At 41.0% G+C, this 15,282-nt stretch overlaps 1 protein-coding gene across 12 annotated transcripts in view; it reads right to left on the reverse strand.

The window, feature by feature from the left end:
- The window catches only part of LOC115437179 (amphiphysin-like), a 39,712-nt gene extending 25,363 nt beyond the window's left edge, over window positions 1-14,349 (reverse strand). For all 12 annotated transcript variants that reach the window (XM_030160352.1, XM_030160351.1, XM_030160359.1 and 9 more), the window contains exons 1-10: window positions 14,209-14,349; window positions 10,121-10,201; window positions 9,810-9,864; window positions 7,467-7,561; window positions 6,365-6,460; window positions 6,173-6,280; window positions 4,924-5,009; window positions 3,972-4,047; window positions 2,423-2,505; window positions 2,164-2,302 (exon numbers count right to left, since the gene is read on the reverse strand). In XM_030160352.1, the coding sequence (XP_030016212.1) occupies window positions 2,164-2,302; window positions 2,423-2,505; window positions 3,972-4,047; window positions 4,924-5,009; window positions 6,173-6,280; window positions 6,365-6,460; window positions 7,467-7,561; window positions 9,810-9,864; window positions 10,121-10,201; window positions 14,209-14,277 (888 nt within the window). In that variant the 5' untranslated portion in view covers window positions 14,278-14,349. The remainder of the gene's footprint in view (window positions 1-2,163; window positions 2,303-2,422; window positions 2,506-3,971; window positions 4,048-4,923; window positions 5,010-6,172; window positions 6,281-6,364; window positions 6,461-7,466; window positions 7,562-9,809; window positions 9,865-10,120; window positions 10,202-14,208) is intronic.
- Between the last annotated feature and the right edge of the window lie 933 nt (window positions 14,350-15,282).

Raw genomic sequence — 15,282 nt, forward strand, 5'->3', positions numbered from 1 at the left:
CCTGAGCGCCCCCCCTCTCAGCCTTCTCTTTTAAAATGCCCCTTGACATTGTCCCAACACCCCCTGAGGGGCGATACTGCCCCTGCTGAGAAACACTAGGCTAGGGTTAGGGTTAGGATTAGGGTGAGACAAGGGGCCAATCCCAATTCATCCCTTGGCCCCTCCCCCCTCAACCCGTTGCACATTCACAGGATGGGGTAGGGTTGTTCTCGATGACTCAGAGGGGAAGGGCTAAGGGGGAGGGCTGTTTGGCCCTCCAAACTGAGACTTTTCAGGACCACACTACGAATAGAAGGGTATGAGAAATTTCCCGTAATTCTGTTTGAATCATTGGCATAATGGAGGTAAACACAGCACAAAAGTGCAGCAGTGTGATGAAAGAAACACACAAATGTACGTATTTTCGTTGTAAACAACTTAATCATTTGATCGGCCATTTAATGCTGTTTCAATGTGTTATAGGTCGCATTTCTACGGTTTGCGGTTGATAGAAGCAAAAAGATGCCCAAAGCCCATGGAACAGAGACGGACACAGCTGCTGACGACATGGGGAATTCTGTAACAAACAACACTGTCGCATCTGTTCATAGTGGCATGGAAGGGTTGGACCATTTCATAGGGGAATGTTTCAACCCCTACCCCTTGCAACTCCATTTCAAATGCCAAGTGCAAGGGGTAGGGGTAAAGGGGAGGGCCAAGGCTGAATTTGGATTGGGCCTCGGTTTAGGGTTCGGGTTCAGGTTAGGATTACAGTTAGGGTTCAGGTTAGGGTTATGGTTCGTGTTATGGTTAGGGTTTGAGAGTTACTATTCACTCCTTCCTGAATGTTCAACCAGCTTCATGGTGTTCACCACCGCTCTGTCACATCTCATGAACAGGGTTAGAGTTACACTTAGGGTTCCGATTAGGGTTGGGGTTAGACTTACGCATGTCTGTTTATCCCATGAACAGAACCAATGACCACCAGAATGATAATCTGTGAAGTTTTAAAATCTGCTCTAATTCTACAGTGACACTGGGATGACACAGGGTTAGGGTTAGGGACCAGTGTTTAGGGTTAGGGACCAGTATTTTAGAAACATCTCACTTCACAAGCATACACATATTTGTCCAAATCTATTTGACAAACATGGAGGCTACAGAAGGCTAAGACTGACACCTAGAGGTCACCACCTGCAGACGGACAGACACTAGTTGGGTTAGTATTGTATTATTGTAAATAACAATACTGGATTAATTTATTCACTGAACAGATACAGGAACACAAACAGGAGACCAAAGCTGTTTTATATATTCACTCACCAATAACAGACAAAAGTGTGCAGAAAAGAAAAACAGCCACAGAGAGTTACTGAGAAGTTTGGCATCAGACTGAACAATCAGACGAAGACAACAGAGTCTTCATCAAAATTAACAATCAGACGAAGACAATCACATCTTCTGCTGCTAAACTTATTCCAGCTTTAACAGTGGTCATACACTGCATCTTAGCAACAGCAACAACCTGAATTAAAGGACTCTAGGTAGATTTTACTCAGATGAAGATGGAGCTAATGTCCTGTCACTGCAGAACTAACAAAATATTTTTTATAAATTCTCCTGCAAATAAAGTGTGGTCTGCAACTATAGAACACACCCAACATCCTTCAAACCCTGATCCGAAACCTTTATCCTTCTACTGCTCAAACATGGTCTAATAATTAAACACGCTCTTCCTGACCACTAACGTCATATTCGATTGATTTCACTAATTTCTTCAGTTACAACTGAAACCCAAGGGTTAGGGTTAGAGTTAGGGTATAACTCATTCATTTTCTTGTCATTTTCTCTGGTTTCTGGAGGTTCAGTCTATGTGCGATGGCTCTGTGCTGTTGTTATCCCTGTACAATCTCATGTTTGCTTTATTTTGGACTAGACCTATTGTTTGTCTCAGGCTTTCATTAGAAAAAGAACTGTAATGTATTTATCAAATAGCCTGATATAGACGCTTAATCAATAAATATGTTAAGTAGCTACTACCAGCAATTATCACAAATGTTCTGAGTCACTTATATTCACAACACGTGGTGTGATGGGTCTGTTACAACATAAGTTTTGGAAAGATTTCCAATCAGAAATGCAACCAGAAACCACCGCGGTGAACCTGTAATGGGTCATGTTTACCTGTGAGGGCGACTTGGGCCGAGGTGGTCCAGGTGAGACGGGCCGGAGCATGTGATTGGAGCTGGCATCTGGACTCTCAGGTGGACTTTCATCGTCCGGCGGTGACGGAGTTCGAGCGAGTCGCAGCGGTCCTGAATCACTGAGAGACCAGACAGAAATGACCACAGATGATGAAATGAAGAAGAATCTGAGGATGGACGAAACCAAAAATACTGGAGCAAATGCAGTGAAGTTCAACCAGTCCTCAAGTCCATCTTACCTGGGAGCTCCTTGGATGGTGAACATTTTGTCTGAGTGCTGCTCTCCAAGCTTTGTCATCACTTCATACAGCTGTTTACAGAGCTGAAGGAAGTCAGTTATGACAGATTAGAAAATGGTATGAAGTCATGAAACACTGGACGACAGCAAAAATAATCAAAGACAAGTTCATTATCCCAACATGACACCAGATCACTAAGTTGTCCAGTTATTATACATCTGGGATTGTCTCTACAAGGATAAAACTGTACAAAAAACAGCATAATTACTACTGGTAATTCAGTGTTTCCTGTGGAATTGATCTCTTGGTGTGGTGGTGTGTAATCTCGGGGGGGGGGGGGGGGGGCATTTGTCCTGGCCTATTATATATTATACACATGTATAATAAGACTAATGCGACAGTGATGATTGTTTTGGATGAAACGTATGGTATGGCGGCAAGGCACAAGGCGCCATGGTAAAACCCAGCAGTAATGGTGTAATTACTGGATAATTACTGAATAATTACTGGGTCATTACTGTACATTTGACAACACCGATGGAAGACCCTGGAGTCAAAAACACAAAGTCTATGTTTTGTATCCTTTATACAAAGCCTGACTGGATTTAATGGCAGTAATTAATATCTTCCTGCTGATGCAGGTCTTTAAGGGTTAGGGTTAGAACATATTCACTTTATCTTCAACTGATGCAGTGAATATGTTCAAAAAAACTGATGGTTGTTTTGCAGAATGAGAAGTTAAAGATTGGACTGTGCTTCAACAGAAAAAAGTCATATGGTCTGATGAGTCCAGACTGACCCTGTCCCAGAGAAGAGAGGTGGAGGAGCTGATTACCCATCATGCTTAATGCCTACAGTGTTCTGATGTCAATCAGTCAATCAAATTTTATTTATATAGCGCCAAATCATTACAAAAGTTTTCTCATGACACTTCACATATAGAGCCAGTCGAAACCAGACTCTCAAGCCAATTTACAGAAACCAACAGAAACCTCCAGGAGCAAACACTTGTGACTGGTGACAGTGGTGAGGAAAAACTGAGAGATTGGCTCAGTTGGTCTGGTGTAGGTTCAACCTGAGTGAATTGAATGAGCAGATCTGAACTTCCTATTCAGAGACGACAACACCAGGATTCATCAGGATCCGACCAAAACCACAGTCCAGATCAGAACTACAGAGTCCAGATCAGAACCACAGAGTCCAGACCAGAACCACAGAGTCCAGATCAGAACCACAGAGTCCAGACCAGAACCACAGAGTCCAGACCGGAACTGCTTTGAGGATCTGGACTGAGTTTGGAGAAGACTTTGACTCAACATCATCAATAGAAGATCTGGATGAATATTACTGAAACTATGGACAGAGATAAATGTTTTGACTTTACATTATGTGTTCTGTCATCGGAGCTAACGCTGATCCAGTGAAACTGTGTGAATTTATATTATTTTTGGTTGGGCTGTGACATACATAAATAAATACATTAAAACAAAAACATGCATAAAAGCCACATGACATAGATTGAGTGGAATGAACACACAAACACACTGACCACAGAAATCTCTCGGTGAAACCTGGCCTCCAGAGATGTCACACTCTTGTAGGTGTTGATGTAGAACCCGACTCGGCTGCAGAATCAGAACACGCCATCTGTGATACAGCACTGCTCCCCAAACCAAACTAAACCAACCTTTCAAACGATACATGGCATCTTTTATTCACATATTATCTGGGTGTGATATCTTGTGGGAATGGGGGACATTTTTTCTGGTATGTACATCTCTAATTAATTAATACATTTTATTTATAGGCGCCTTTCTTGGCACTCAAGGACACTATACAATAAATTACATGATACATGATGATGAACGCTGTTTTCACAAAGCCTCACAGTTCTCTCTCTACATATCAATATATAATACCTAAACTAATAATGTTTTAATTACATGGACAGGTCTCCTTTACAAAGAAGATCCAATATCAAGGGACTTCCAGGTAAAATAAAGGTTAAATATATATGGAGATAAACCAGGGAAACTGAGGACAGAAACACCATAAATGGACTCTCAGTGGTTTAACCATTACCCCAACCCTAACCCTAACCCTAAAGGCCACCTCTGCAACTTCACCTAGGGTTAGGATCAGGGGGTTAAGGTCAGGGTTAGAATCAGGGTTAGAGTTAGGGTTAACCTCTTAACCCTAACCCAGATTCTAACATTATTATTATTATTATTATTATTATTATTATTATTATTATTATTATTATTATTATATAGCTTTTCTTGGGTTACAGTTAGGGGGTTAACCCAAACCCTAACCTTTAATTTATGGCTTTTCTTGGGTTAAGGTTAACCCCCTAACCCTATCCCAAGAAAAGCTATAAAATAAAGGCCCTGGAAAACCTGTGACCACTACAGGTGACCATTGAAGGTGAAGTCTGCTCAGACATAGAATTCTTTCCCAAAATGCACCCTGCATTCAGGTATGTTTGTCATGTGACTCACTTGTCCCACAGAGTCGGCAGCTCATCCTGCAGACCAGCATTCAGCTCATCAAACACCCTCTGGGCCTTTTTCAGCTCCTCCTCTGCCTGAAAACACACACAGATGTTTGAGGGTTAGGCTTAGGGTTAGGGTTAGAAGCAGATTATAGTTTGGTTTTTAGAATTTTTATTCTGTATAAATACTGTTCATTTTCATTTGATCAACTAACTGCTTCAGCATTTGTAGGGTGGCAGAAGGTCTGGAGCCTTTCTCCAGGGGAAGATGGGGTTCACCTTGGACAGGTCTCCAGGTTAGGGTTATCCAGGAGAGGTTCTAATGGTTTTGGATTTTTCATTATAGTTTAGTTTTATTTAGTTTTGACTTTTTTTCTCTAATTCAGATAGCTTTAATTCATTTTTAGAGCAGGTTTGCTAGTTTTTATTAGTTTTTGTTATTTTCTAAATGCTTAGTTTTAGTTTAGTTTTTTTAATATCTTTTCTCTTCTTCTCCGTTGTATTCAAATAAATCCCAGACAGGACTCTGCTGCTTTCTCCCAACTTTAGTCTCCATGTTTCCATGTAGAGTGGGGACCAGAAGACAACTGGAAACCCCAAGTGAACACAAGTGACGGACCCTTAAATATCATATGGTGCCAGGAGATAAAATTGCTTGAGGGAAACAAATTGATTTTATATCAATCCGACGTTGACAAAGACGAAAACTAAGGGAATTTTATCCATAATTTTTATACGTTTTAGTTAGTTTTGTAAGTGCACAATACAGTTTCAGATAATTATCATTTTTTTCTTTTAATTACATTTTTTTATTTATTTCAGTTAACGAAAATGTTTTTACAATTCTAGTTTTCGTCATTTTGTTAGTTTCTGTTAACGATAATAACCTTGATCCAGGGTTAGGATTATCCAAAGTTAGGGTTATCCAGATAAGGAAAAACACATCCATGCAAGGTGCCATGACTGGACTGGACCGGACCACCGGAGTTAGGGTTAGCCCTAAACCCTTAACCCTAACACCACGCATATGGCGTATTCACACCTGTACCTACATCATCATTCTCCTCTGGCCTCTGACCCATGACTAATACTAAGCATTCACTGGTTACCTATGAGCTGCCATGGCAGGACAACACATCCAACCTCAATGAGCAGAACAAGAATGCTTTAAAAATACCAGGTGTAAAAACAAAACCAGTTTAGGGTTTATCTGGATTCAGATCCCATCTTCGAACCTGAACCCTGGAACAGCTGACCTTCATCATCTTGCGGTCGTTCTTCATCCCAGATGCTTGCAGAGTTTCCACATGATGCCGAGCACTGTCGTAGTCGATGAGCTTCCGGCTTCTCTTCGCCACACGGGTCTGTGGACAAAATGGACAAAAATTAGTACAAATAGATACACTGATAGAGATACACAGATAGACTGTTGTGAATCACAGTGAAACCTTGAGGTCAGGAAACTGCTGAAGGTAGGCGTCAAGGTTCAGAAGAGTGGAGTCCACCACTTTGTTATGGAAGTCTTCCCACAATGCATCACAGTCCTGCAGGACAGCAACAACAACAGGTTCTTACAACAGAGAAAGGTTTTAAGTCCAAAGTAACACAATAATCTGTTATTAATTATGAATATGTGTAGATACAGCAAATGATGAGGACATGACGCTATACCCAGGTAACTGATGATAACCCTAACCCTGATGTCCAAATGACCATCAAGACCAGGGCCCAATCCCAATTCCCCCCTTGGCCCTACTCCTTGAAACAGAGTTGAAAGGGGTAGGGGTCGAAACATTCCCATATGAAATGGTCCAACCCTTCCAGACCTGTTACATCATCAGCAGTCATCGCTGCCACTATAAACAGATGCGACAACTTCGTTTCCAAAATAATTCTCTGTGTCGTCAGCAGCTGTAACTGTCTCTGTTCCATGGGCTTTGGGCATCTTTTTGTGGCTATCAACCGCAAACCGCAGAAATGCGATCCATAAAAGGCATTAAACGGTCGATCAAATGATTAAGTTGTTTATGAAGAAAATACGTAAATTTGTTTTTGTTTCATCACACTGCTGCACTTTTTTGCCGTGTTTAGCTCCAACTTGCCGATGATTCAAAAAGAATTATGGGAGATTTCTCATACTCCTCCATTTGTAGTGTGGTCCTGAAAAATCTCTGTTTTGAAGGCCAAACAGCCCTCCCCCTTAGCCCTTCCCCTCCAACTCATTGAGAATTGGGCACCCCTACCCTTTCACGTGAATGCACAAAATGGAGGGTCGGGGTAAGGGGTAGGGCCAAGGGGTGAATTGGGATTTGGCCCAGAGGTATGGGGATGGGCTAATTCGGGTTAGGGCTGGTGCACCAAGGGCCTGTGGTGGGTCAGGGTTAGGGTTGGGGTCAGTCAGTTCTGTGGTTGGTCAGAAGGGGTTCATGGTATTACTGTAAATCTATCATTTGTGAAATCTGTGTTTTAAGGGAAAAACCCTCATTTCTTTTGTGCGAGTTCTACTTTGATTCTGTCATTTTCCATCCATGATCATGGGTGAATATGTACCTTCCCGATGCTCATCACGTCATCCCTGCCATGCCAGTCGGGTTCATAGACTTCATGCAAAGACTGACTCAGGTTGATGGAGGCCTGCTGCATTCCTAAACAACAACAGCACAGTTGAACTCTGAGCTTTACCATGGTTGGTGGTAACTGTCCATCAGCTGGATGGAGGGTTAGGGTTAGGGTTAGGGTTAGGGTTAGTCCAGTCCTTCTCACTGCCTCTACATTCACTCAGTGTATTTATGTCATGAGTTTATGGGTTCGATTCTGATTGTAATCAAAGGTTAGTATTTACTGAAGCTGTGGTGATTAGGTTCTACTCGACCACGTAAACTTATCTAGGCTCCAGGATGAATTTATTTTACTAGACCAATCTGAAACATACTGTTCACATTTAAATAACAAGAGGAAAGAAAAACAACCATAAATGACTTTGAGTCAAATGAACAGAAACAATTACAATTATGTGTAACCTATTTAAGTGGTTATTAAATGGTGTAGTTAACCTGGAGCCACTTTATTCTTTATTGGTCATCGCATCACCTGACAAAATATACTGAAATGCACACATGTTAATGACAATGGCTGTTCAGGGAATTCAGCGTCAGTCAAACTAGAAAAAAAAAAAATCACATGAAAAGTAAAAAATTCAATGATGGTTAAACTACACTGTACCAGAGCAGACTTTAGTAAAACAGCACTAACTCTAACCCTGACCCTATTCCTAACCCTAACAGTACTCACCCTAACCCTGACCCTAACCCTAACAGTACTCACCCTAACCCTGACTCTGTTCCTAACCCTAACAGTACTAACCCTGACCCTGTTCCTAACCCTAACAGTACTCACCCTAACCCTGACCCTAACCCTAACAGTACTCACCCTAACCCTGACCCTGTTCCTAATCCTAACAGTACTAACCCTGACTCTGTTCCTAACCCTAACAGTACTAACCCTGACCCTGACCCTATTCCTAACCCTAACAGTACTAACTCTAACCCTGACTCTGTTCCTAACCCTAACAGTACTAACCCTGACCCTGACCCTATTCCTAACCCTAACAGTACTAACTCTAACCCTGACTCTGTTCCTAACCCTAACAGTACTAACTCTAACCCTGACTCTGGTCCTAACCCTAACAGTACTAACCCTGACTCTGTTCCTAACCCTAACAGTACTAACCCTGACCCTGTTCCTAACCCTAACAGTACTAACCCTGACCCTGTTCCTAACCCTAACAGTACTCACCCTAACCCTGTTCCTAACCCTAACAGTACTCACCCTAACCCTGTTCCTAACCCTAACAGTACTCACCCTAACCCTGTTCCTAACCCTAACAGTACTCACCCTAACCCTGTTCCTAACCCTAACAGTACTCACCCTAACCCTGTTCCTAACCCTAACAGTACTCACCCTAACCCTGTTCCTAACCCTAACAGTACTCACCCTAACCCTGTTCCTAACCCTAACAGTACTCACCCTAACCCTGTTCCTAACCCTAACAGTACTAACTCTAACCCTGACTCTGTTCCTAACCCTAACAGTACTAACCCTGACCCTGTTCCTAACCCTAACAGTACTAACCCTGACCCTGTTCCTAACCCTAACAGTACTAACCCTGACCCTGTTCCTAACCCTAACAGTACTCACCCTAACCCTGTTCCTAACCCTAACAGTACTCACCCTAACCTGTTCCTAACCCTAACAGTACTCACCCTAACCCTGTTCCTAACCCTAACAGTACTCACCCTAACCCTGTTCCTAACCCTAACAGTACTCACCCTAACCCTGTTCCTAACCCTAACAGTACTCACCCTAACCCTGTTCCTAACCCTAACAGTACTCACCCTAACCCTGTTCCTAACCCTAACAGTACTCACCCTAACCCTGTTCCTAACCCTAACAGTACTAACTCTAACCCTGACTCTGTTCCTAACCCTAACAGTACTAACCCTGACCCTGTTCCTAACCCTAACAGTACTCACCCTAACCCTGTTCCTAACCCTAACAGTACTCACCCTAACCCTGTTCCTAACCCTAACAGTACTCACCCTAACCCTGTTCCTAACCCTAACAGTACCCACCCTAACCCTAACTCTAAGAAACAGATTAACTTACATTAGTGAAGTAAAAGCAGGAAACCAGCAGAAGGCTGCGTTGTACATGATCCCATACTTGGGATTAGAAAGATTTTCATTGTCTTGTTAATCAAACAAAGTTAAAGAAAAGCAGAGACAAACCCTGATCTGCTGACATGGAACTGAAATACTGATCAAACTACATCATCTGATGAATGAAAAAAGTGATTAAATAAAGAAGGAAAGTGATGTGTGGATGTGTTCTGACCTTTAATGGCAGCCATGTAGGACTTCATTTCCCTCTGCAGCCTGGAGCCCTCCGACTGAACACCAAAGGTACAATAATAATTAACAATAATAATAACAACACAAAATCATGAGTTAAAAACACAGTCAGACACAACTCTGTGAACGAAGAAGTGAAGACTCCACAGCTTTGTGTTACCAGAAATAGGGTGAAAGATCAGCCCACCGTGCATCATTTGTTCATTCATTTTTCAAGATAACACTAAACTAAAATTTCATTTCACTGTGAAAAAACAGACGTGGGTTGAGTCATCACTGTACTTCTGTTTTTACCTCTTGTCTCCTGAAGTTGATGACCACTTGTTCAAACTGCTCATCTTTAGTCTCGTCTGCTTTTCCAAGTTTCTGCAAAACCTGTTAAGTCATAAAATGACACAGATTTAAAGTTTGCCGTGTGCGCAGACATTTTAATCGTGTGGGTTTAATGTGGTTCTTCACAAACACAACAGACAATGTGCTAAACAGGAAGACTTTACATCTTCACATTAAGGTACAGATTAAAGAAACAAGCGGACACTAAAAGAGAGACGATTCAGGAACCGATCAACTGAAACAGCTGAGACACACGATCACCTCTTCAATTATTCAGACTCAGATCATATGTTTGGGTTTCAGCTCCTCAGACTGACCTGAAGGAAACAGCACAGTCCAGAATCAAGTCAACAAGTCCATCAACACAGTCCAGAATCAAGTCAATAAGTCCATGGGGGGAGGGGGGGGGGGCTGCTGAGCCTTAATGGAGTAAGACATGTGTTTAGAGGCTCCTGCCGATTTCGTTTAAAAGTGTTATTCATCTGCGTTTTAGATCATGTATTTTGTTTCATCTTAAGTCTTAATACTTTATGGTGGGAAGGTTCAACTCTGGTCTGAGTAAAATGTCCAGAAACAACTCTAAAACTCACAATACTATTCAGACTCGGCTGAGGACTGTTCCTCCAGTTGCGACAACATCCTCAAGTGAGCCGTCTGTTCCCGCACAAGTTGCTTCTCTGCAGGCTAATCCTGACATGGATGCCCTTAAGCTCGAGCTGCTGGCTGTGCTGGGGATAGATATTGCCAAGATTTTCAAAAGGGAACTCCAGGACACTCTCGGGGATGCATTGTCAACTATCAAGAACGACCTGCTAGTGGTGAAGACACAGCTGACTAATGATAAAGCTGCTACCAATGCTACGATGTCCAAGCTAAAAGGTACAGTTGGAGAGATGGAGCACTCTCTCACTGAGTGCTCCAATGACATCGTTGAGATTAAAACTACTACTAAGAGCCTCACAGTGAGTGTAGCCAAGCTGGAAAATAAATGTGAAGATTTGGAGTCCAGATCACGACGTAATAACATTAGGTTCGTGGATGTACTGGAGGGCCCTGACACCAGCTCCACTGCTGCTGTAGCCGCCTTACTGAAGGAAGCTTTTGATATGGAGAAGGAGCCGCTCCTGGACCGGTCCCACTGGACCCTTTGACCCAAACCCCAGCCTGGCAAACCTCCTTGTGCCGTTGTGTCCAGATTCCACGACTACAGTGACTGTGTTGACATCCTACGCCAGAGAGCTCCAACGGATCAAAGTTAGAGGCCTGACCATCTCAATCTTTCCTAACCACACCGCCAAGGTAGCCCAGGCTCGGGCTGCATTAAATGATGTTAGGTGTCAACTTCGAGGCATCGAAGGCTTCGGTATGTCCTAATCCATCCAGCTTGGCTCCACATCACATTTAAAGGTGTTGAGAAGGATTTTGTTTCAGCGGAGGAAGCCAGTAAATATGTCAAAACTTTAACTTCTGAGTGATCTCCTGTGCTTCTTCAGGTCTCTGTGTTAATTTTTGCTCTGGCTTTATGGATTTATTTGCCTTAGTTATCCATCTGTACGATAATAAGTGTTTTTTGGATTTGTTGCATTAATTAAATTAATATATCTATTGCTGGAACATAGCAGATATCTTATTTTATTTATTGTTTTTTTTTTTTTTTTTTTTTTGCTTTTTTTCATGATAATATTTCAAAGACACATTATGTGTTGCATTTTTGTACTTAAGATCAGATTAGTACTACCTCAGTTTATGTTCTGTTTCAACTTGCACAGGAACTGGGGTCTATAGTAATTTTTTTAAGGTTATATTTGCACATACTTTACTGTATCCACCTCATGTAGGTGGAAGAATTAGGTGGCGATTTGATTTGTATTATTGAGGCAGCCACCTTAGTTCTGCTGGAATGTTAATCTTACAATGAGACAATATTTTGTACTTTGGGTTTTTCATTATACGCACACTGTCAAACAGTGTTGAGGTTGGTTTTTCTCTTCTCTCCTTTTCTCTTGTGCTCGTCTTGGACTTATTCAATTTAAGGTCTTGTACAGGGTGCATCCTTCTCAGTCTCGGTTATCAGAACTGGATCCAGAAGTGGAAGATAAATGTGTTAAATGCCATGGCTCTCCCTGTCATCTTAGCCACATGTTTTTTCTTTGTCCTGAGCTAAAGGGTTTTTGGACAGGTTATTTTTCTACCATGTCTTCTGTCCTGGGGGTCAATCTCCAACCTTGTCCTCTGATTTCTGTGTTTGGGATTCCTGACCCTTCACTATCACTTACTCCGACACAGTAAGACCTTATAGCCTTCACTTCCTTACTGGCAGATGTTCCCTACTGTTCCATTGGAAGGCTGATAAATATCCTTCTTCTTCCCAGCAGCTCAAAGATGTCATCTTTTTTTGTAAAACTTGAAAAGATAAAATACACATTGAGAGGATGTACAGACACATTTTTCCACAAATAGCAGCCATCTATTTCTTATTTTACTAATCTACAGATACTACCTAACTGATTGTGTGCCTGTAGTGGATATACTATTGCATAAATAACCAGTATTTTGTTTTGGCCATGATGAGCTGAGGTGGGGGGTTGGTTTTAGGGCGTTTTTGCATTTGTTTTTTGTTTCTTTATGTTTTTTTTTTCCTTTCTTTCTCTGACTGTGTATATATGCGAAATGGAAATGGTAAATTGTATTTTTGTAATTGTTGTAAAAGTTTTGTATTGCATTGTTTCCATTAAAATATTCTGGGGGAAAAAAAAACAAGTCCATCAGCATAGTCCAAAATCAAGTCAACAAGTTCATCAACACAGTCCAGAATCAAGTCAACAAATCAATAAACACTTGTTGAATGAAATAAATGATGATTTGGTCTGTTTTTAAAAGATTTTAACTGTTCAGAGGTAAGACTTTGAATCTAGTTTTACTGCTTCTATTTAAGTCCTGGACTCTAAACACAACCAGAATACTGTCAAAATTCCAAAATCACATGTCTAATTTCTATTTTTTAGATGTAGCTTCCTGTCTATAAATGCATGTGTGATGTTTTCGGACATATCTACTGTTATATTCATGTCTGTCTTCAATGTTCACAGTTAAAGCTGAGGTTCTCTATATGAGTCTGGATTCAACACTAAATCCAAACAAACTGAGACAATATGTTCAAGTCCAAATGTCCTGTGGCTAACCCCAACCCATTTTTTGCTCGGGTTCACTGATTCATCGATGAATTATCACATACACCACATTACAGTTGCTACATGTCAAACTTTAAACAGTTTGGACGATGTTGGACTTTACAACAAAACAATAACAAAAGGAAAAATTAATTCAGAAACTCAACCAATAAAGAGAAAAAAAGAATTCAACCTTCACAACATCACATGGAAATACTGACCCGTACTGACTCCATCTGAGCACTAACTTGGATTAAAACACGAGTTAACTCCATGTTCTACATAGAATCACCTGGATTTTGTTCTGATGGTTGTTTTACTTAATTTAATTTATTTTTATTTAGTCATTTTTGGGGGGGTTTGCTTTATTTGATGGCTGCAGATCTCCTTCTATAAATAACGTTAAAGTCTCAGGCGTCATATATGACGTAATCACGTCGAAGGCAGGGTATCCCCGCCCCCCTCCCGCCGACCTTGGGGCAGGAAAACACCTCATCACGGTTTATAAACAATAAATAAATAAACAAATAAAAAGATGTGACATTTTCCACCACACATATGACGTCACGACGTGATCCGATTCACATTAAAAATCCGCACGACCTGCTGCTGTTCTGATCAGTAGACAGGTTTGAATTCCATCTGATCACAGATCGATCACACCCTGAATCAGCTGATACGAACACATGCACGTGAACATCCCAAAATATGGGTCGAAATACACGTTAAAAACCCCTGATGATCAGAGGCTGCGCAGCGGCCTGGAGCTCCATCAGGACCAGAGCTGCTGCTGCTGCACCTCCTCCTCCTCCTCCTCCTCCTCCTCATCATCATCATCATCATCATCATCACTAACACTTGGTCGGTGCTCAGTCTTACCTTCTCCTGCGCTCGGTTCAGCCTTTTCTGCACGTTTTTAGCGAAGATTCCCGTTTTGATTTCCGCCATGATGACTGCAGAGAGAGGCGGATTAACACCGACGGAGAGACGGTGGATGGAGGAGGGGGTGGTGCGGGGGGGGGGGGATTAAGAACCGGAGGAGGGGGCGGGGTTTAAAGGGACAGGATTCAGTCAGCTGACCGGTTCCTTTCACACGTGTTTCAGGAAAGTCAGTGCGGGAAACATGAAGTCAGTAAAAATGAATAAAATTAAAGATATATTATAAACCTTTTGATAATTTTTGCCAAATTTCACATTGATTGCACCACATTTGCACACCAACGTCCAAACATTACTGTTTTTAAAGCCCCTTTTTCCAATTATTTAGACAATTTGAGGAACATCATAAATTCTAAAGCAAATAAAACCAAAAAACTACGTCAAGTGTATAATCTTATTTAATTTGTATAATTTCTATTTACACCTCGAGCATTCTTCTTCTTCTTCTTCTTCTTCTTCTTTTTTTAAATATGCTTTTACTTACATGTGTTTATTTATATTTGAAATGTAAAATATTTTGTGAATTGTGAAATTTTCTATTCTTTTTGTTTATGTTTATCATTATGTATATATACAGTTCAATTGTTCAAATAAAATGGAAAAAAGAGAAAAAAGAAAAAAAAAAAACGAAAAAAAAAAACAAGGAGTCAGTAGTCTGTTTTCCATTGGACATATTTGCAAAACTTTACCCGTATTTACTAAATGTAAAAAAAAAAAAAAAATACAGAAGCACATAATGTCAGTTTTTCCATTAAATCACAAATGCGATGATTTGTTTATTTATTATTGCAAGATGACACAAGAAGTCATTCCATAAACATGGCAACAGATATAAATACCACATTGATTTACAGATATATTCATTATTATTATATCCTGTACTAAATTTAAAAAATGATTGGGTTTCCTGGTGGGTCCACACATACCGCACCATGTTTGGTTTAAAATTCCTCTTCTTTGCTTGTTGAAACATCTGCCAACATCATTTTTTTTTTTTTTAATTCACGTGACTTG

This window comes from Sphaeramia orbicularis, chromosome 17, assembly GCF_902148855.1.
Source record: "Sphaeramia orbicularis chromosome 17, fSphaOr1.1, whole genome shotgun sequence".
Taxonomy (NCBI): Eukaryota; Metazoa; Chordata; class Actinopteri; order Kurtiformes; family Apogonidae; genus Sphaeramia; species Sphaeramia orbicularis.